This window comes from Mastomys coucha, unplaced genomic scaffold (assembly GCF_008632895.1).
Source record: "Mastomys coucha isolate ucsf_1 unplaced genomic scaffold, UCSF_Mcou_1 pScaffold7, whole genome shotgun sequence".
Classification (NCBI taxonomy): domain Eukaryota; kingdom Metazoa; phylum Chordata; class Mammalia; order Rodentia; family Muridae; genus Mastomys; species Mastomys coucha.
The window spans coordinates 77,899,217-77,921,538 of NW_022196913.1; the positions used below are offsets into that span (position 1 = coordinate 77,899,217).

General features: G+C 43.9%; 1 protein-coding gene across 2 annotated transcripts in view; it reads left to right on the forward strand.

Moving 5' to 3' along the window:
• Window positions 1-558: 558 nt before the first annotated feature.
• Window positions 559-22,322, forward strand: part of Fzd6 (frizzled class receptor 6) — a 31,836-nt gene continuing 10,072 nt past the window's right edge. The window contains exons 1-3 of one of the 2 annotated variants that reach the window (XM_031358800.1): window positions 559-986; window positions 1,535-1,874; window positions 19,329-19,525. In XM_031358800.1, the coding sequence (XP_031214660.1) occupies window positions 1,698-1,874; window positions 19,329-19,525 (374 nt within the window). In that variant the 5' untranslated portion in view covers window positions 559-986; window positions 1,535-1,697. The remainder of the gene's footprint in view (window positions 987-1,534; window positions 1,875-19,328; window positions 19,526-22,322) is intronic. The other variant, XM_031358801.1, reaches the window with a different exon arrangement.

Sequence of the window (22,322 nt, forward strand, 5' to 3'; positions counted from 1 at the left end):
CGTTTGCAATGCGTTTCTACAAGTTCGTTTGTACCTCACACCAGAGTCCTACGGATTAGGCATTATTGAATGTAAAGGACTCAAAAAAAATAGTAACCATTATTGTATCCATTTATCGTGTCTACATAGTTTGGACTCTTTAGCATCATCATCCTCCACACCCCTTTTAGGTAATTGGCAGAGCTGGCTCTCAAAACCGTGTTGACTAAAGCCGTTCACTTTCTGTGGGGCTTTTGCAGCAGGAAAGCTGTAGAACCGGCCGAAGCTGGAATTCCACTGGCACCTGCCGTTCAAGGTGGTGGCCAGACTCCCCTAGTTAATAGGCTTTTCAGCCAAGAACTCGGGGAGTTACTCGCTAACTCTGGTCTCCGCGACAAGTCACTCCGGAGCAGCCAAGGCTCCTCGATTCCAGAACGGAAAGCGTGCTCCGCAGCGCGCCTTCCCCACGGCCTCGGTCGGACGCCCTGGGTCCGCTGTGCGAGCGGAGGCGACGGCTCGGCGGCCCCCGCACCGGGGCAGGCTAGGCTGGGCGGGGCGGGGCGCAGGGCCGGTCCCGCCGCCGCGAGCCCCAACCTGCCCGCCCGACCTGGCGGCGCAGTCTCGCGGGATCGCCCAGCTCTCGCTCCCCGTGCGGCCCCGGAGGCGGTCGAGGCCCGGACGCTGCCCCCCGCCGCACGCACGCACGCCCGGGCTGTCTTTGGTGGCGGGGCCGCGCGACGCCGACGGACAGCGGCCTTCCTCCGCCGCCCGAAGTGAGGCGTCCCCGGCCCGACGGGGCGGGCGGGCGAGCGGCCCGGACCGGAGCCGCAGGTGCGTCGCCGGGGAGTCCCACGCAACTCCTGGCAAGTGACTCCGGGTCTCCGCGGGCCCGGGACGGAGCTGCTCGGCTGCAGGCGGGGAACAGGTGCCCCGCTCGCCCGGCCGCCCGACGCGGGACCCCGGGGGTTCAGCAGCCTCCCGCAGCCCCCAGGAGCTGACTGTGGAAGGTTTGCGCTGGGTGGAATTCGGGGTACGGGGGAGCACGGGGAGAGCGCGTTGAAGGGAAAGGAGGTGCTGGAGGTGAAGAATGGTCGAAAGGAGCAGCACGCAGGCCCACTCTTCCTCGGGACCTCAGTCAACCCCGGCGAAAACAGGAAAGGCACATCCGCAGAAGCTCTATTGTAGAGAGAGCTAAAGTTGAAGAACTCTGTCTGGGTCACTTGTCCTCATTTCCCCCATATCGTGAGATGACCGAGGGGCCCCTAAACCCCCTTTCTTCCAACCGCCCGCACCCCTTTCCCCGCTCCAACTTGCTTATGCCATGCCTCTCTGACCCGGTGTTTCAGACACTATACACCTTCATCAGCAGTTCCCTAGAATTGAGGCTTCCTTAGCAAAATGATACATTCCGCGCCCGGGCAGGTGGAAATGTCTCTTGCTAGGATGGAATTTTCCAATTTTTTTTCCTAGCATCAGGTACCTAGCATGAAATTTGACTTGGATTTGATTTTGTGACGAACGTTGCTGATAACACACTTTGGGTTTGTTTTTACAGCAGTTGCCCCAGAACTCACTTTCAGGGAACAGCTTCTTTCAAAATGGTAAAAAGAATGAAATGGGGAATTTGTACATTTTATCTCTGATTTGAGAATCTTTTGATGCGGAAAGGAGCATTAAGAGTCATCCAAGCCATGTGGTAAAATCAGAGTCTGGAGAAGATGGAAAAGTCCCCGTTTCTGTTGGTGTGCGTCCTTCTGCCCCTTGTAAGAGGGCACAGCCTTTTCACCTGTGAGCCAATCACTGTTCCCAGGTGTATGAAAATGGCCTACAACATGACGTTTTTCCCTAACCTGATGGGTCATTATGACCAGGGCATTGCCGCTGTGGAAATGGAGGTGAGTGGCTTTTCACGCCTATATTGAAAATTAGTTTATAAGTAGTGTTTTTCTCTTAACTGTTACCTTTTAATCTCAAGACATAGTTTTTTTAATCAAAATTTTTAAAGTACTTTTGAAAATTAATCAAGTTCCCCTCCTCCCGCTGTCATATTTTGTCTACATTTGGGCCGCTGGTTAATTTGCTTAAAAAAGGTTGAGCTCATAATGAAGGGTGCTTACAGATAATAAAAATATTTGCTTTTCTGAATTTGTGTCATTGCTTCTCTAACACTGTGATTTCTGATTTTTTAAATTTTTAATGTTTATTTTATTGGTTGGTTTTTTCAAGATAAGGTTTCTCTATGTAGCCCTGGCTGACCTAGAACTCACTCCGTAGACCAGGCTGGCCTCAAACTCAGAGATCCACTGCCTCTGTCTCTCTAGTACTGGGATTAAGTGTGTACTACTACACTCGGCCCCAAATTCTGAATTTTTTAATGGTTGACTGAACATATAATTGTATTGCTTGAGCTAAAATGGAAGAAACTTACATGTTTTTAAAAAGTACTTGTCAAAGTCACTTGGGTTTGTTTCCCCAAAGCTAATAAATTATTGGGATGCTGTGGTGCTAAAGAGAATGTTTAGCCAAAAGGTGATTTTCAGGCATAGCATGTAAGTGTGTTTTCCTTATTTAAGATACTTGCTAAAAGAAAAGCCCTAAAAGAAGGGCAATGTGACACTAAAGATTGCCTCAGGTGCCTCAGTTACCTGTCTCTGGTTTAGAGATATGCAAATGTCCCAGGGAGGTGTGGGAAGAAAGAGCTGCCTGTAGAGACAGGAACCTGCCCTGCCTCACAGATCTGTTAGGTTGATAAGTTTCATGTAGAAAAAAAAGACAAGGGTATAGGTTTTTAAATCTTTCCTTAGAAAAGCTGAAACCAGTAAAGGTTTTTCCTCAGGTTGTCTCTGAGAGATGAAACTCTTAGAAATATAATCTAGATAGGATTTTTGAAACTGACCACATTTGATCTTAACAGCTTTGAAGGTCTTCCATTGTTTGCTTGAATAGTTAGTTGTCTGACTACCTCTTTGTAGACTCCTGTCTGGGTAGGGCTGTTTTTAAATAGTAAGATATAATTTTAAAAGATCTACAAGTTACTGTGTTTTAATCTTTGAGTAGTTTCTCCAAACTAGTGCAAAATCCCCTTCTTTTGTGTCAGATGGGGCGGGGCACTGAGGACTGAGCACAGAGCCTCTCAAATACAGCCACTCAGCTACATTCTCAGCCTTGCAAGGTGTTCTTTTGAACACTCAACAAAGGGTACAGGGAGACTTCCATTGATTAATCAGACCCATAAGCGTATAGTGGATACCATCAAGCAATAATTACAGCGTTCAGTCTGGCTGCCTCTGATGATAATGTTTTATAATACATACTTCAGTAAGGTTCGTAAAGCATTTTATTTTACTCTGGTTTCCTCTCTCTATAGTAGCTATGTACATTTTAGGTTTGACTGTTAACAGTGACCTTAGAGATTCATAACATTTACACTCTGTATCCTTGTGGCAGCAGAGGAGCAGACCGCGCATCAGCTGTTCAAAAGGGCTTTGAAGGAAGTAACAACTAGTTACATGCATTGTGTTACATGCATTATTTTTTTAAAGACAGGTGTTTCTGTTCTACTTTTTAAAAGTTTTTTGTTGTTGTTGTTTTGTTTGTTTGTTTTAACTTACCTCGTTAGCTTTCCAGGTAGATTCATGTCTGACACCATCAAGAACGTTTTTGGTTCTGAGTGCGGACATCACCAGTCTCTTTCTGGTTTATGGTCTTCACATACCAAGCTTTGGGGGCTGTCCAGGTTTCTTGTTACATTTACAGTGAATTAGTTTTAAGATAAAGGCTGAAGAATCTCATAGCGGTTTTGGCAGCCACTTGCTCCTTTCTTCTTTTCTTGTCTTTTTGCAGAGTTTTTGTTTTGAGACAGGATCTTCCTTGGTTGCCCAGTCTGGTTTTGAACAGTTGTAGCCCGAGTAGGCCATGAACTTCAAATCCTGCTTCATTTCCTCCCCAGTGGCAGGGTTAAAAGTCTGTGTCGTTAGGGCAGGCTTTCTTTTCTTTTTTAATTAACATGGTCTTCTTGTGTTTCCCAGAACTTGTGTGGCCTGGAACTTGCTGCATAGCCTGGGCTGGTTTTGAGTTTATGATCCTCCTGCCTCCATGCTTTGAGATTATAGGCACTCACCACTGTGCCTACTGTAAATGTACTTTTTTAGCTATCAAGAATCCATGTAAGTCAAGAGATTTATCTTATTTCTCTCTTTTAATATTTAACTTATTATTGTATGTGTGCATATGCATGTGTGTGTGTGTGTGTATACACAGATGTGCCATGCACAGTGCCAGTGTAGAGGTCAGAAAACCATGAGTGGGAATTGGCTTTCTGTTTTCACTGTGAGTCCCAAGGATCTAACTCAGGTAATCAGGCAAATGCCCTCACCCACTGAGCCATCTCATCCAGTCCTCCTCTCACTCTTTCTGTGCCTCGGTTTTCATCTTGTGCTAGCTACCCTCTTTTATTGAGACATGCTGCTAATGTATGAGTAGATAAGATAGGACTATGGCTCTCAAAGTTTAGTTCGTAGACAGCAGCTTCGGAGCACGTTAGAGACTGATTTCCGAGAACAATACACAGCTGTAGTAACAAGCTGTCCCAGTAGATGCGACTTTCAAAGTTGAAGACCCACTAAGTAAACCTTTTCCGTGGAGGGCCACATAGTTTCAGTTTTGTAGACCTTTCAGTCTCTGTCACAGCTATTCACCTTTGCAGTTGTGGCAGGAAAGTTGTCATAGACAATATCTGAGTGAATTAATGTGGCTGTATTTCAGTAAAACTTTAATGCATTTGCAAAAATGGGCTGTGGACAGGCTTGTGAGCTGGATTTCACTAAACTTTTAAGTACTTGAAAGTAGTTTACAGATAGTATATCATGGAATAAATAAGCATTACTGTGCATTCTTAGTAATATGTTGTACTGAGTAGTGTGTTGGCTGTCTTTCTGTATTGCTTCCTACCTTATTGTCTTGAGACAGGGTCTCTCATTGAGCTGGATCTTACTCAGCTAGGCTGTCCAGCTAGCAAGCCCTTGGGATCTACCTGTCTGCTCCTGTTGTTGGGATTACAGGCACACACAGCCACACTCAGCTTTTTATGTAAGTGCTAGGATTTGAACTCAGATTCCCGAGCTTGCAACTCTTGCTGCTTATGGTGGTTTGAAATAGAAAGGCCCAATAGGCTAATACATGTGGATACTTGGTCCCCAGTTGGTAAAACTATTTGGGAAGGATTAGGAGGCATGGTCTTGCTTGTGGGTGGTCTTTGAAGTTTAAAAAAACTGGCACCTTCCCCCTCACCCTCTGTCACCTCTGTGTGGATCAGTATGTGAGCTCTCAGCTACTGCTCCAGTATCCTGCCTGTCTGCCACCATGCTCCCCTCCATGATGGTCATGGACTCTAACTCTCTGAAACCATATTCCCCAAATAAACTCTTTCTTCTGTAAGTTTCTTTGGTAATGGTGTTTTATCACAGCAATAAAAAGATCTCGTTATATGGCTGTGTCTGGCTTAGAAGTTGCTATGTAGACCAAGCTAGCCTTCAACTCATAAAGATCTACCTACTCTGTCTCTGGAGTACTGGGATTAAAGGTATGGACCACTACACCCTATTCCATATAAATGTTTAAAGTCATAGATATCACAAGTCAAAAGGATCTGACAAGAATATCATGGGTCTTCAATTTTACTTCAGAAATTGCTTGAAGTAAGAGATTTCAGTCCCCCTTCCGCCCCCCCCCCCCATTCTGTATCTCCCTTCATAAGGTCATTTGTATTACAAAGAGTTAAATTCTGACTCTGAGTGGAGCTTGGCTTTATGGAAAGGATGCTGCCCAGTTGAACTGGCCCTGGTGGGAAAGCAAGTGGCAGCTGGCTTCCCATTATGTGTCCTTTGTTTTCTGTCTAGAGCTTCATTTCAGAGCTTAGGAGGTTGACATCCTGTGAGAGGCTGACTTCATACCACAGGACTGAGGTTGATCCAGGGAAAATGGAAACAGGAATATAGTATTACTCTTTGTTGAGGTCCAGAGTCATGTATTGTGTTTGGACCAGTATGTGGCCATTTATCTTTAAACAGTTTAAAGGAAGTAAGCCATAAAAACTTTTCCTTTCCACATGCTCATATGTACTATTAAAGTGTCAATATTCAATTTAAAATAAAAGAAATGGACAGGGAGTGGATCTACAGATGTCTAAGAGAAAATGGTTTCTGTTGTGGAGTGACTTTTTTAAGACATTTGTGGTTTTGTGCCTTTAGAAGAATCCAGAGGGACTCTGTCCTGCCATCATTTACCACCTCCTTCAGTGCTCACACACAGGGCTCTAAAAGAGAGTAGATGTTTAGTTTGATCCAGCTACTTTGTTTTTTAGGGTATACTGTGTAAAATGGCTGTAGCTCTCCCACAAGTAACATAGGAGTCATAGAGGTGAAACAAGTGCTTCCAAACAGTGTCCTCAGTCAGAAGTGTATCGTGACTGCTACTGTATTTTAAATACAGAACCCCAGCTCACCTTCCTTCAGGATGTCCTGTTGAGGATGCAGGGAAAGCGCCTTGACTATGGGGTCTGCAGCGTGGAGGGGACCTGCGTGTGAGCAGAATGGGCTCAGAGCTGTTCTCCTGTTTCTTGGCATTCTGTGCTCTGGGATGCTGGTAGTCATGCCCTCTGAGGAGCCCGTCCATGAGGGTCTGTGAGAAGATTGTGGTCCTTACTTTCTTTCCTGGAGAGTTAGAATGCAGGTAGTGCTAAGTTTGACTTCTCTGTTTTGTGTATTTGTATTGTGTCCACTAATATTCATTGGACCTGAATTATAGTTTTCTCAGAATGATAGCCTTCCATGTTGGACAGTTGCCATGTAAAATATGGCATACTACCATACCAACTAGTAGTATGATTTTTTTTTAATTTTCCAAAGGAAATAAATGAAATGTTATAATGCTCCCTGCCAAAAAAATATTTTTAAATAACAAGCCTCACATATAGAAATAGTGTGTACTTTTAATTTTATTGTTTCAAGTTTCATTTTACATTTGTTAAAAAAAAGCTGACTAGCCTGAGATTGAACACATTGATAAAAGTAAGCAAAAGTGTTTATAACACAGTGAGACAGTAATTGATTTTGTTAAAGCAATGGTTCTCAACCTGTAGGTTGTGGCCCCTTTTGTGGGGGTGGGTTAGAAGACCTTTTCATAGGGGTTGAGTGAAACCATCAGAAAACACAGATATTATATTATGATTCATACCTAACAGTATTAAAATTGTAGTTATGAAATAGTAATAAAAATAATCTTATGGTTGGGGTATTACCACAATATGAGGAAATGTATTGCAGGGTCGAAGCATTAGGAAGGTTAAGAACCTGTCTTAAACAGGACTAGAGTGCATATGCTCTTAACTGAAAATTAGAATCTGCTGTTGCTTGCCAAGTACCAGCAGGATTCTGATCCAAGCTTCAGTAGCAGGGTAGATGGAGACAAGACCCATCCAAAACAGTGCTAAGGGTCCTGCTTAGGCTAACCCTTCATGTTTTTCTCAAAGGAAAAAAAGCAAACACCTTTCTTCTTCTTTAAAGATTTATTTTATTATTTTTAAGATTTATTTATTTATTTGTTTTATGGTATGGGTGTTTTGTCTGCATGTGTGTATTTGCCACACGAGTGCCTGATACTCTTGGATCTTGGGAGTTACAGACAGTTACAAGCTAACATGTGACTGCTGGGAGTTAAGCTTGACTCCTCTAGAAGAGCCCGTGCTCTGTGCTGTGGAGCCATCTCTCCTGCTCTGTCAAACACCTCTTTCTCTCAGTACCTCAGTCACCTTAGTACCATAGCCCACTTTTCAGTACCTCTGATACCACAGGCCCCAGGCCCACATTCTGGTTTCCTATTATCACTGTGGTCTGGGGAGCTACAGGCCCTCTTTCTGTATCTTTCACTGAGACTTGCTGGTGTCCATCCATTCAACAAAAATATTTGAGTGCATATATCAGTAAATACCAGAGACACCGTTCAGTTATTGGGCATACAATAATGAATCAGTAGACCTATGTGCTCTCGTGGAATTTACAGTCTCATCAGAGAAATACAAAACAATCTGTTTCATCTTACTATTTTTCATTATCATTTTCAGCAAAGGTTTATACTCTTAGATTGCCTTTTGCTGACAGCTGCTTGTTAAACAAAACCAAGCACACATTTAGATCCACTTTATTATTCTTGCTCTGATCATTGCTTCATTTCTTTTATATGCTTTTTGATTATTTGTTCTCTGTAAGAGGAGCCTCCTTGGGTTTGTATTTTCTTCCTAAGATAGGGCACCTGGACTAGTTAGGCAGAAAGGGAATGACTGTTACAGCACTGGACAACTTACAGACTTAGGAGGCAGAGGGGAATCCTACCCAGGCTCCAAGGAGACAAGGGTGTTCCTGCGACTCTGACAGAGGAGGGGTCTGCTTGGGAGAACCGCACACAGTTTCACAGAGGGCAGAACTGACTGGAAACCACCTGGGGTGACAGTCCATGTCGGTGCTGTGGCACAGTATGGGCTTGAGGGGGTTTGCTGCCCCACTTTTGGCATCTTGACCACTTGGCAATAGCCAGGTTAGCCTCAAAGGGAAGTCATATTACTGAATTTAGGTGTCCCTTCTGTCACTATGATCCCTTTGTTCCAGAGCCTAACAATCAAATCTTGAAATAACTAGGGGGAAAAAACTGATTGACATCCACAAAGTGGATATTTAGTCTACATGGATATTATAGGCTCCTTTTGGGAAAAAAAAAATGTTGACATGCACTGCTTATGTCACATACTGGTAATGCTATTAGCTATATCTTTGAGTGTGACTCCTTATCTCACTATCTTTCTGCTGATAGTGTGAATAAGACATAAAAGTTAAAGTTCTGTTTGTTAGGGCTATCTGAATAAAGCTAACAACATGTAGTGGTTTACTCTTGGCTGGGCCGGCTTGTATAAACCTGCCTGTTATTGACCCTCTTGTCAGTTAGTCAGAGGGAAGTCTCCACGGAGTCATCGGCGCTGCTGCTGGTGCTTATTTGCTTGTTTTGTGGTGCTGGTGCCTGAATGCAGGGCTTGGGTGTGCCAGGCAAGCTTCCCAAGATTGAGACACACCAATGACTTCAGGGGAAAAATGCTGTAATATGGCAGAAGTAGACACTTTGAGAATGTGCACAAAATGCTTATGCTTCTGTCTTGTGTCTTTAAAATGTGCATTGCCACTTGAAAATGGAAAGCTGTGAGGACACCCCACATCATGAGTAGGTTGCTCTGAGCTCCTGGTTCAGGAGAGGTGACATAGGATGGCTGGCAATCTAGGTGTTATTTAGATTTTCTAGCTATCCCATTGTTTTGTTCAGGAACCAGTAACAAAACTAAGGCGAAAATTCCCTTCAACTCGGTGGAATTAAGCCCATTTATTTGTTCTTAGCCTTACCATGGATTGGGAGTATAGGTTTTATATCATCAGTATGATGGACTGGTCTGACATCTGTGACATGGTGATGTGGCTCAGGGTCTCTGGCAGGGAACTTGAGATGCAAAGCTGAAGGACTGACTGACTTTAAGGCAGCAGTTCTCATCTGAAGGGCTGACTGACTTTAAGGCAGTGGGGTCTCATCAGAAGGGGTTATCAAGTACATCTCTGGCGCCAACCCCAGTTCTCAAATCAGTTTGTGATAGCATGGAGAATCTGCATTTCTAAGAAGCCCATGGCAGTTGCTGGTGCTGTTGATCTAGGGACTACTCTTTGGGAATTTCTTTCTATGACGAGTTAATCCAGGTGTACCACTGGCTCTTCTATGTGCCAGTGAGAAGCCTGGCAGGCTAGAGTGGCACATGCACTGGTTTGCTTCAGTAAGAAAACTACATCTGAAAGGAACCATAACCATGCAGCTAGAACGTTAACATGGCAAGGAGTAATGATTACTAGTTTTGATAGTGTTGCTAATCTCAGAAAGCCCTATTGATCTACATTATTGACTTGTTTTTAAATTTTCTTTCATGATAGTGAAAAGATCTCTTGCTGAAGAGCTGGCTCAACTGTTAAGAGTACTAACTGCTCTTCCAGAGGTCCTGAGTTCAATTTCCAGCAATCCATGGTGGCTCACAATCATCTGTAATGGGATTTGATTGCTTCTTCTGGTGTGTGCATGAGAAATATTCTTAATAGTTTGTATTTGGGTTTTCTTCCCATGATAATGTTTGTAGAAAGCCAACATGGTTTGATATTTATATGTTTGCTAAATATGGCTATTTAAGGCATTCATGAAGAGATTTGGTAGATGACAGTGGGCTAGATTTGGAGGTCTCTTGTCAAAGCCCATTTACTGTCTGATCTCCAGAAACCCTGTTTCTGAAGCTAACATCAACTCTAGAATCTCTGAGAAACAAGCCTATATCAATGTATAAAATTGTATTCCTTTTTTTTTCTCTCTCTCTGGACCCTTAGAAATAAATCTCAACAGTGTCTTGAAACTAATTTTAACCCTTTGTTTTCAGGTTTTATTTTGATTTGACCCTCACAGATCATACCAGAGCAGACCTCTTGGTTAAAGCATTAAAGCGTGATGAGGACTGAACAGAAAGCTATTTACTTTCTTCCTACAAAGCCAGGCTTTCCAAGGAGCTTTCCTCCAGGGCTGTGGGCTTAGAGCCTCACTCCAGAACCCTGACTTCCTCTGCTTCCCTCCTGCTGTCACGGATGATTTATGTGAGAGAGAAGCACTTCACGCTGATAGAACTTGACAACCTGCAGAAATAGCTCTGTATTTGGTTATCACATGCTTATACTCTAGGTCCTTTGTAAGTCTTGTGTTTTACTCCAAATGAATCGTTCTATTCTCTGACTAAACAGTTCCTTAGAACCCTCACTTGAAGATCCTTGTGGTCTTCATTCTGTTCTTCAGTTCGCTGGTGGCAGCTACTCAGTTGTCTCCTATGGTCTTTATTGGTTACATCGTTCTCAGGTGCACCGAGGATCCCAGAGGCTGCAAGGCTAATTCAGTTTGTCATTTGTCCATCATATGTTGCCACATTTCATCTCTAAATGATAATAGGAATTACTGCTTTGGCCTCTAGTTAGGCCTGTAACTCAATTCTAGATTTTTTTCCCATTTGCTGAGATCACTTAAAATCCATTTTTTATGGAATTTGCATACTAGTCATTTCAGCTTATTTAAGCTAAAATGAAAGAAAGAAAAACAAAACAAAACAACAACAACAAAAATCAGATGGAGCTTGAACAGCTAGTAGAATCCATGACAAGGCTGGGGAATCCGATTCAGACGGTCTAGAGGGGCCAAGGAGCCAGAACACGGATAAGATCGTGCCAGAGGATGTTTGTTGCCCATGTTGGGCCTTTGGCACTGGGCCCTCTTTATGGCACTGCAGAGGTGCTTGATCCTCTGCAACTGTCTCACCTAACCTCTGTTTATCGCTCTTTTGCCCACTTTCTTTCCAAAAACCACGTACCTAAGGTGTCCAGATGAGTGCCTATGAGTCTGCTGCCAGCTCGCCTCCCTGCATCCTCCTTAGGTTCTCTAACATCCGTCTCCTCTGGCAGAACTGCTGGATAGACAGACAGGAAGGATGCAGGCTAGGGCTCAGTGCCAGACAGTTGCTACCAAGATTGTTTGGTTATTTTGGAGTTTAACTCTGCTGCCCACGTCTCTGTTATGTTCTTCATAAACTTGAGCTATCATGAATGTCCTTAGAGGTCATCTAGGAATCCTCTTGAATTTCACTCTGAGAATACCCTGAGATCCAGAGACAGAAAATCACCTGTGTAAAGTGACACAGGTGGTTAAACAGTATTTAGGATTTAGTTAGAATTCAAGTGCTGGCACTATACTGGCTAAGATCTTGTAAAACAGCCCCGTGTTCTTGTTCTCATTAGCCATCTGTCCCAGTTCAGCTGCTTTTACCTTTGTTCATCAGAACAGAATAGAGGTGTGAATTCCTTGTCCACGGTTCTGCCAGTCCTAACAGTGGCAGCTCTGTCTAGGGTGTCTGACCTTTGAAGGAAACTGCTTTTCATTTCTCTGAGGATTAAGATTGGAGTTAGCAGTATTGTTTCAGTCATTGTTAAACGCCAGACCCTGAAAAGTGTTGTTGATCCTTCTTTGTTACTGTGTGAGTTTCTTTGAGATTTCGGTAGAAAAATGAAAAGTGCATGATGAGTGCGTCCTGAAGACAGGCCTGCTGAGGGAGCGGACTCACTCACCAAGCAGGAAAAACAAAAAGATTAAAGAGCGTGGAGTGGATTTCCTCAGCTCAGAGGCCTGCGTGGTGTGTTCTGTGCAAATACTCACAGTTACAGCATGGACTTGAGAGTGTAAAACTGAAGGAACATCACAGGTCAAGTTTGTAGTCTTTGCATCTAAAGGCTTGGTTTCCAAATGTGGAATTTGAACATTCTGTGGGAAAATGTTGATTCTTAGCAAGACTGTACTTCAAAAAGTTGGGACAACATCGGCATCCTGTTGGTACTGTCAGGTGACTGCCGTGTTGGTTCAACATCAGCTGCCCCATGGCTTGAAGTAGTTCTTGTTTCTGAAGTATTTGTTCCCAGGTTATCTGTGCCTCTGCACACTGTTAGAATAGTAAACACAGCTGAGGCTTTGATGTATGACCTGTGAATTCCTGTTGTTTACAACTTGAAGAGCAATTTCACATAGATTCCCAATCCTCGTCTGATATGTCCCTCCTCCATCCTTGCTGGATGAGGCTTTTTTGCTTGTCTTCTGGTCTGAGGGAGTGATTGTTTGAGGGAGTTATTTTCAGCAAGAACTGGGTAAGGAGTCAAGAGGATAGACTGAAGTCACATGGACTAGAGTCTCATGTCTCTGTCACTATACAAGGTAACAACTTCTTAGAGCTTGACCTCTTATCTGCAAGATTGTTTTACAGGGTTATTGTGGTATCTGAAAAGCTTGTTATAAGTATTGATAATATGATATGCTTTATAATATTTTAATAAATATTAATAGTATTATAATTTACAGCTCAGGTATTATAACAGTAGTAGTGAGTCTGGAATAAGAACATTTGGATTCTAATTCAACATAGATTTAGAACTTCCAAAATAATTTCCAGTAAGGAATGGGCACACTTTCTCCTAGGGGTCTCCTGCCCCACTGGGTTGTTGTGGTCTGTGATGTCGAGGTACAGTGAGGTCACTGTAGTGAAGGAAGCAGGGAAAGCGGCTCAGCAGGGAGGGTTCCTTCTGATCCAGAGCAGCTGTGCCTTTATTTGATTAATAGATCAGGCTTCTTTGTAACTTCCCACTTAGCTGTCCATCTCTTAGCTAGATGAGATGAATATGTGGTGCTTTGAGAATAACCAACTGAAAGGTCCTCCCAGGCCCCAAGACTAAGTCCTTTGTCTGTTAGTCTGAAACAGTTGAAACTTGGTGGCTCTGTTGGATCTGAACCAAAGACATGATTTCTTTATCGTGCACAGTATTTTAAGTGTATACATTAAAATGCTGAGATTCAAGTTTTTGGGGGATTTCTCATCTAAAATTCGAGGTTCTCCTTTTTTGTGTATGCAAAATGAGTGTGTCTGATAGTTCTGTGCTCACACCTCAGCACAGGTCTGCTGGCTCTAGGCGGCAGCTGCTACAAGCACTTTCCCTGTCCCAAAACCCTCACCTGATGAGCCTGGCCTTCAGGCGTGGCTTCAATTTCCAGTGTCTGATTTACTCTCTTTTCTGTATGTAAATATCAGTGTTTCTATAGTAGGCGACAGGAATAGAACCCATAGAAAATATGTATTGAAAGTAGACTTGTTAGCTTGCCTTGTCTATGGACTGGGTAGTCCCAACAGTGGCTAGCTGGAGCACCTGGGAAGCCAGTAGCAGCTCTGTGTACCAAAGCTTGCCATATTTGTCCTGTAAGAAACTTGTAGGTCAAAGTATGTGTGTGACCACATGTGTAACTTTCATCTTGCCATCAACTGGACATCAGATTTTACATGTTGGCCATCAGCCCACTGTGGCAGTCATAAAGTGATTTCTCTGTTAGACTCAGTACCATACGCTTGCATTCTTTCTACTGAAGAGTCTGGCTGTCAGGCACTTTAAGGACCCCTACATTCATAAAGCTGTCTAAGGTTTTTACTTGTGCTCAGCCATGTTGGAATGTTCAGGGCCTGCTGTGGTAGGGTTGCTGGGCGCTAGTGGAGACAGTGTCCTGGGCGTTATTGTGTTTTTACACTGGCATCTAGGCGTATGGGCTTGGGAAGACTGTAATTCTATAGTCTATGATAGCTTGTCTTTGTTGGCTGGGCGTTTGTTCCTTGGTTTCTGTTTCCTCTCTGTGGTGGCCGTGTGTTGCCTGGTAGGAAATTCTGGAGTGTGGCCCCTCAGGGCTCCAGGTAAATGTGTCTGGCTATTAGGAGCTGAGGCTTAGGATGGGTAAGAACCCAGTGAGGTCAAGGGCTTTCAAAAGAGGAAGGAAAGTAGGGTGTTACACCAAGATCTGCTAAGTCAGTCCCCTGGATATGGGGGCAGAGTGAGAAGAGGCCACAGCAGATGCTCGCTAAGGAGCTGGGGATGAGACTGGGAGACTGGACTTTGAGGAATGGAAGGAGAGGTGAAGATCTCAGTTAGCTTACTTGCCTCTTTGGCAGGAGTGGCCTGTGGGTTCCCAGGCAGTGCCTGCTGGATTTATGGGATAGGGTGGGACAAAGCAAGGTGTTGGGGGGAAGAATGTTGCAGGGGATGCTGTGACCCTCTGTGTGATCCACTGGAGGTGTACAGGAGGGAAGGGAGGCTGCAGGTCTGCTGCAGATCCGGGGCTGAGGCCGAGGGGTTGGACTCAGAGGAGCAGAGGGAGAGGTAAAGATCTGCAGTTAGCCCGTCTGTGTCCCTGCTTAGTGTGGCCTGTGGGTTGCCCAGGAGTGTTTGCTGGAGTTGGGGCCTGGGAAGTCAGGAGGGGAATATCTGTTAGATACACTGGAGTGGGGGAGGGGAAAAGGAGGCTGCAGTGTTGCAGTGCTGCTGAGCTGGGGATGGGACTGGAAGACTTGATTTGGAGGAGCAGAAGGTGAAGTGAAGGTCTGAAGTCAGTCTGCCTGTTTCCCTGGCCAGAGTGGTTATCAGACACCCAGAAATGTTATTCTACAATTAGACTTGTTGAGGACAGCATTAACAATGGTGTGAGTGTACCAGATGTTCACACCTCCTTGCCTTGTCTCAGCCTCAGAAGAGGATTCTCATGTGGTCTGGACATTTTCTGTGCCAGATGAAAGACTGACCATTAAGTGTCCCTTTTAATGGCAAAGGCTCAGAGATTTACAGAACACCAGCTGGAGCGATGGCTAGGCCATTCTCAAATGCTTGGCCCACAACCAGAATGTCAGAATTCTAACTGTGGTGGCCCTGTTTTTGTGTGGGTCCAACATTCTCTAAAACTATTGTCGGGTTTTGTAAGTTTTGAGATGAGATCTGTGTGGAGTGTAGCCTGGCCTTCTGTCTCTGCCTCATTGTGACCATGAAATTGTCCATCTCTCCTTGTTTTTACTGTTTTTTTATGCTCTTTATAGTTTAAGAAAATTTTATTAGGTATAAGCTCTATTCAGCTTATTTTAAAGTATATTTGTTGCAGGTTATTCAAAATCTAAATGGTTTATGTCAGGACCTATCTTAGTTGGCCATATTGAAGAAACCACAATCCCTATTCCTTTTTATCTTCCAGAAGTTTCTCAAATCTTATAATTCACCAGCCAGAGCTTTCCCTAGGTTTCTTTGCATGCTTGGTAATACGGCTATGACTTTAGGAGGTTTTTGTTTTTTTGTTTTTTTTTTTTAATGTTTAAATGACAACATCTCTTTTCTGTGGTAAAATGACGCTAAGACATAGGTTCAGTACATTCCTCTCAAATCAGAATTCTAATCCTCTCATACTTCACATTCTCTACATGTGATGTCAATTTTAGCTGGTGACTTTAAGAATATATATTCTTTTTAAAGCTGTATCTTATTATTTATTCATGTATGTGCATGTATCTGTGTACATATGCTGTGTGTGTGTGTGTGTGTGTGTGTGTGTGTGTGTGTGTTGAGGATGTATGCCTACAGGGACCTAAAAAGGAATTGGATTATCTGGAGCCAAATTTCAGACAGTTGCCCAGCTTGGATGCTGGGATCTGAACTCAGGTTCTCTAGAAGAATGGCAGGTGCTCTTGCCTGCTGAGCTGTCTCTCCTGCCACAAATCTATATCCTTTAAGCATCTTACCTGCACTACTCTTTTAACTGCCTGCTAGTAGTTATTCTACATTCAGATATCCCATATCCCCTTCAGACTGTCCCATCAACAGTCAGAGGAATGAGTTAACAAATGATGGTATGCTAGCACAGTGGGACAGATGTTACTCAGTACTTAGAGGGAGTGAATAGCATGGGTGCATCTCAGTGACCTGGGCTGGAGAGCTGGCTCAGCGTTAGAACATCCTAGAGTCCTGCATCCTTGAGTTCTGCATCCTTGAGGCCTGCATCCTTCTCTGCCATTTTCCTTCTTCATGTTTTCATCAATGTCTTTATCAGGTATGCTACATACTCTACTTTCCCCCTCTCTTATTGAAAGTAGATTTTTTTCCATCACATAATATGTTTTGATGATTTCCTTTCTCTACTGCTCCCAGCTCCTCCTCCCCTCCCATTCAGATCCACTCCCTTTCTGTCTCAATAGAAAACAAAGAGGCTTCTAAGGGAATATAACATTATAACGTAACAATATAATATAATGTGATAAAGTCAAAACTAACACTTCAGAATAGAACAAAACAAGCAGAAGGAAGAGAGTCCAAGAGAAGGTACAGGAACAGAGACCCACTTGTCTACACATCCAGGAATCCCATAAAAACAGTAAGCTGGAAGCCATATGTGTATATAAGGGACCTGTAGGGTAAAAAATAGAGAAGAAAAATATGTAAGTAAAATAAAAATTAAAAGAAAAACACGAAAGAGGAAAGGCTGGCAAGAGAGTGTAGCACAAGGAGCCTCCACAGACGCCGTTGCGCTCCGTCTCTGTGGTGTGCACTGCTTGGCTTATCAATGGAGATAGCTTCTGAGTTAGGATGGAGACGTGTGTCCACTTCTTCTGCTCTTGGATGCCATCTGATGCAGACCCGTGAAATTCTGTACAAGTTGTCCCAGCCTCTGTTTGTCCATATGAGCATAGATCCTGTTGATTCAGGGCACTTTGTTTCCTTGATGTCCTCTGTCTTACAGTCCTTCCCCTTCCTCTCCTGCTGAGGCTTCCTGATTTCTGATGGGAGGGATTTGATAGAGACATTCTGTTAGGGCTGATTGTCCAAGGTCATACACTGTCTGCATATAATGTCTGGCTGTGAGTCTCTGTATTTGTTCCCACTGCTGCAAAAGGAACCTTCTCGGTACATACTCTACTTTTTAATTTGAAAGCTAATTTTTAAAATTCTTTCCAGGTCCAAAAATGTCATTATTTTACCCTAACCTAAATAGTTGGCTTGATGTAGAATTCTTTATTGAAAGTGACTTTCCATCTGAGTTTTAGAATTATTTCTTCATTACCTTCTAGCACGTGATGTATGTTCAGAATTATTTCCTTTGCATACTTGTCCCTGGGATGTGGTTGTGCTCTTTCTTCTGGTCTGATTGTTTGTTTTGGTGTTGCCATTGTTCATTCTTCCCATCTGCACAAGCATTCATTATTCAGTGATATTTAATATTTACAGGAGACGTCATGGGGTAGCAGACACTAGGCTCTGAGGATACAGCAGCAAACTGAATAGACAGTGATCCTTCTTCCTTTAATTTAATCCTAGTGGGAAGGGTAAGCATTAAGAAACGCATGGTATCTAATGACTCTGTAGATATAGGTGGGACAGTAAGGGGTGGCACGTGATAGAATCCTTTAGATGGGAGGTAGAGGATGCCTGTGCAGGTGACAGGAGAGCAGAATCAGTAAGGTCAGAAGTCATGGCTGGCAGAGTGAAGGGACGACAGGTGTAATTGCATGTGACAGCCACCATCCTAAACCCATTGGTAAATTCCGAGTATTTACTCTGTTTACATCATCAACCACCACAACTCCACTTTCTGAAGATTTTTCCTTTGGTCTTACAGGACACCAATTTTTCTGGATTTTACCACATTGTTCCTCTTCTGATCCTCTTACTTCTAAGTAAGGGAAATGCTCTAGAGCATAGATCCTGAAACACTCCTGCCAGAACACTGCTCCAGGAAAAACCACCAGCCCCATCTCTCTGGTGCACTCCAGATGTAAACATCTGCTTCCTGACAACTCCATTTGTCGCCAACAAGCACCTCACACTCCGTCCATCTACAACACCACTCAGCCCTGGTCCTCCAGACAGTCCCACGATCACCACATCTCACGATGCTCAAGCTGCTCGGGCCAAGGGTCTTGAGACTCAACCTTTACCTTTTTACGTTCACATTATATCCAGTCCATCAACAAGTCTTACAATTCTCCCTTCAAAATATATTTTAAATTTGACCATTTGCCACTGTTACCACCCAGTCAAAGGCACTGTATCCTTCCTGGTCCACTGAAAGCCTCCTATGGGTCTCACTGTATCCCATGCTTGCTAAACTTACACCCACCAATCCATAGTTCCACCAATGTGATTATCCAAGGACTCCACCAGAACATGTCAGAGTCTTTACCAAGCCTTCGGGCCTCAAGACCCCAGACCCCCACACTGGCTCCAGTTTGTCTTCTGCCACCCACTCTCCTTTGCTTCTCTTTCCAGGCTGCTCCTGCCTCAGGCTTTGCGCCTGTCGTCCCTTCACTCTGCCAGCCATGACTTCTGACCTTACTGATTCTGCTCTCCTGTCACCTGCACAGGCATCCTCTACCTCCCATCTAAAGGATTCTATCACGTGCCACCCCTTACTGTCCCACCTATATCTACAGAGTCATTAGATACCATGCGTTTCTTAATGCTTACCCTTCCCACTAGGATTAAATTAAAGGAAGAAGGATCTCTGACTATTCAGTTTGCTGCTGTATCCTCAGAGCCTAGAGTAGTGTCTGCTACCCCATGACGTCTCCTGTAAATATTAAATATCACTGAATAATGAATGAATGCCCGTGCAGATGGGAAGAATGAATAATGACAAAGCATGACTTCTTGAAAAAGCTACAGCCTATAAAGTCATAATTTCCATCTTGTATGAAGAGCTCATACATAAATTTAACACAAAAAGTTACTACCTCAAAATTTAAAAACATTGAAAGAGAGTTTAAGACTCATTTGGAGGGTAGGTGAAAAAGTATTCTCTTTAAGCATTTATGATTAATGTTTTCCTAACTGGATCTCTCTATTTTTTAATAGCACTTTCTGCCTCTTGCAAATCTAGAATGTTCACCAAACATTGAAATGTTCCTTTGCCAAGCTTTTGTACCAACCTGCACAGAGCAAATTCATGTAGTTCCACCCTGTCGGAAATTGTGTGAGAAAGTATTTTCTGATTGCAAAAAACTAATGGACACTTTTGGCATCCGATGGCCTGAAGAACTTGAATGTAACAGGTAAGTGAAACTTTTCTGTGAAGATGAAAACGACAAGTACGAACGATGGACTGGCATTTTAGTATTGTTAGTGCGTCACAGTATGACCGACACTGTTTGACTGATGGTATTGCTGCACCCTGATAGGTAGGCATGGCGGGAGTGAGCACCGTAGACTACTGGTTAGCCATACACATGCATAGTTCTTGCTGTCAGGGAGCCGACATAAGGGTGAAGGGCAGATAATAAGTAGCTGTGCTAGTGAGTCACACAACAAGGAGAGTTTCTAATGATATGAGAACGTACTGGTGCCATTCACCTGCACTGGGGTGTGGGGTGGTCAGGAGGATTGACTGTTGAGCTAAAGAATGGAAGATGAGGCTGAGTTACTTAGGTGATGGAGCGGGGACGAGACTGCAGGCTACAGGAGCAGCTTGTCCAGATACCTTGTGCCAGGAGCAAGCTCAGCCTGTGAGAAGCTGAGCAAGGTGGCACATGCCTACATTTCAGGGCTCAGGAGGCTGTGCCAGGCAGGTCAAGAGCTCAAGGCCAGTAGCGTGAGACCTTGCCTCAAAAAGCAAATAGAACAAAACAGTTGTACCTGTAGCAGCACGCATGAGAAAAGCTGTGGTGCAAGCAGCAGTCAGGCCCCTCAGCTCCATCTAGCATGACTTTCTGCTCGGAGCAGTGAGGTCACAGGTGTATGAGGGGGAGAATGGCCTCTGTGTAGGACAGGGCACTCATGCTACCATCTCATGAGGGTGGTTGGAAAGTTCTCCTTGGCAGTTTGTCCTGGCCACCTCCATTTTCCAGCTGAGGAGGGAGTAAGCGAAGACATAGAACTCACCTCAACAGCCTCTGAGAGTTTGTTTGTTTGTCAAGATGTCAGTCATTTGGTCACAACTGAACCAATAAGGAAAGTGGGGAATGAATGTGTATCCAGAAAGAGGGAAAGATCGAGGATGAGGAAGTGCAAGGTGTGGTCACTCTGGGGGAGCCTTCACTTTGCTAAAGTGGTGGGGTGAAGGATAGGCTTCAGGGGACTATTGGTGGGAGTGGAAATAAAGTCAGACACATGAACAGTCTTCAGGAAACTTGATGTTGAAACAAAGCAAGAGCTGTGGTGGTCAGAGGGGTGCTCAGAAGATTCACTGTGAACAGAGAGTGCAGATGGAGTTTGTCTGTGGTTGGGGTCATACTGAACAGGTTTAGTAAGAGATAAAGGAGTAAGAACTAAGAACTTCCAAGATCAAGGGAAAGGCAGGAATATAAAAGGTAGAGGAGACAGTTCCTAGAAGTTGTCTGAAGAGGACACAGGATCCCAAGTGCAAATGTAGATAGGAGGGTCCTACTCTGTAACTGAGGATGGAGGTCAGGATGGTTCTGAGTAGGAGTAGGAGGGTCATGTGGTTACCAAGGTTCCTGAAGGAATCCTCCCTGCTAATATCTATTGGGAATTGCTGGCATCTGCATCCTGCTGAGTCCTGCCTTGGAGTCTGTACACTTGAGAAGTGACAGGTGTGTACAGTGAAAGGGCGAGTTGGTTGTAGAGGCTCTGTATCCCTTCAGGTCCTGTGGGTGACCCTAAGGTTGTAGTGGATACTCTGGTCTGTTGAAACATTCAGCAGCAGTGGTGGAATGCTTGGGCCTATGTATTTGGGAAGCAGATATTTGGTTTATCAGATGCGTACAATGCAAAGATGATATGAGGGGCTGGAGAGATGGCTTACAGTCAACCCAGGTTCAGTTCCCAGCACCCACATGTCAGCTCACAACCACCCATTAGTTCCAGGAAGTCTGATGCTCTCTTTTAGCCTTTGATGTCACCACACATGCACAGTATAGAGACAAAATACTCATGCTCATAAAATAAATAATAAAAAGAAAAACGAGTAAGATGAAAGAATACTGAGAAGGGGCTTCTCTCAGCATTAATTTAGTCTGCAACTCTTTTAAATGAATGAGGACTAAGGTGGAAAAATTAAAGAATTGTCATGTAGAAATGGGATGTCCCTGTGAGGTGTAAAAAGCATTGTAAACAGTTTCTGATAAACACACTGTAAGGTCGGAGCTTACAGACCAGGGGCAGAGTCCCTTGAGTTGATTCCTATGTCCTAACTACAGACAGCTAAAGTGGCTAGGGATTATCACTGAGGAAGAGAGTTAAGCAGGCGAAGTTTAATGGTATGTCCACAGGAGAGTCAGATTGGTGGGGATGGCAGCTGAGGGAGCAGGGGAACACTCGAGTCTCTGCCCACTCTTCACTGTTCTCTTACTGTGTATCTCTCCTGTCATACAACCAAAGATGCCACAGAAAAGAATTCCCATTGTCAAGGGTCCTACATCTTAGTGGCAGGAAAAGGAAATCAGTAAATTCTAGGTGTTCTTGAAGGTAGAATGGTTCTCTGGGCAGAATGTTTGCTCTTGATGGGATTGTGTCAGAGCAGGAGGGGTCATGACTCACAGAAACACGCACTGGTCCCCAAACTGACATTCCCTTCCCTTTTGGAGTTATTCTCTGTAAAGTTGGATTTTGTTAAGAACAAACATTATTTTCTTCCACCAAGTCAAATTTCTTTTGTTTTGGGACTACTTGATACATTGCCATAGGAAGTGGAATCTCCATTTTTAAAGCAATCATGTAAACCCAATATCAAACCATATCTCACTTCTGTAAAGCAGACAAACACCTCTTTTTAAACTTTATTTGATTACTAGCAATATTCTAACTTCTTCCTGGATGTAAAAACAGTCTTCAAGGTTTGATGGCATATTATTCTGCAAGTGCAAAAGCAGGAGAATCTCTGACTAGAGCCTT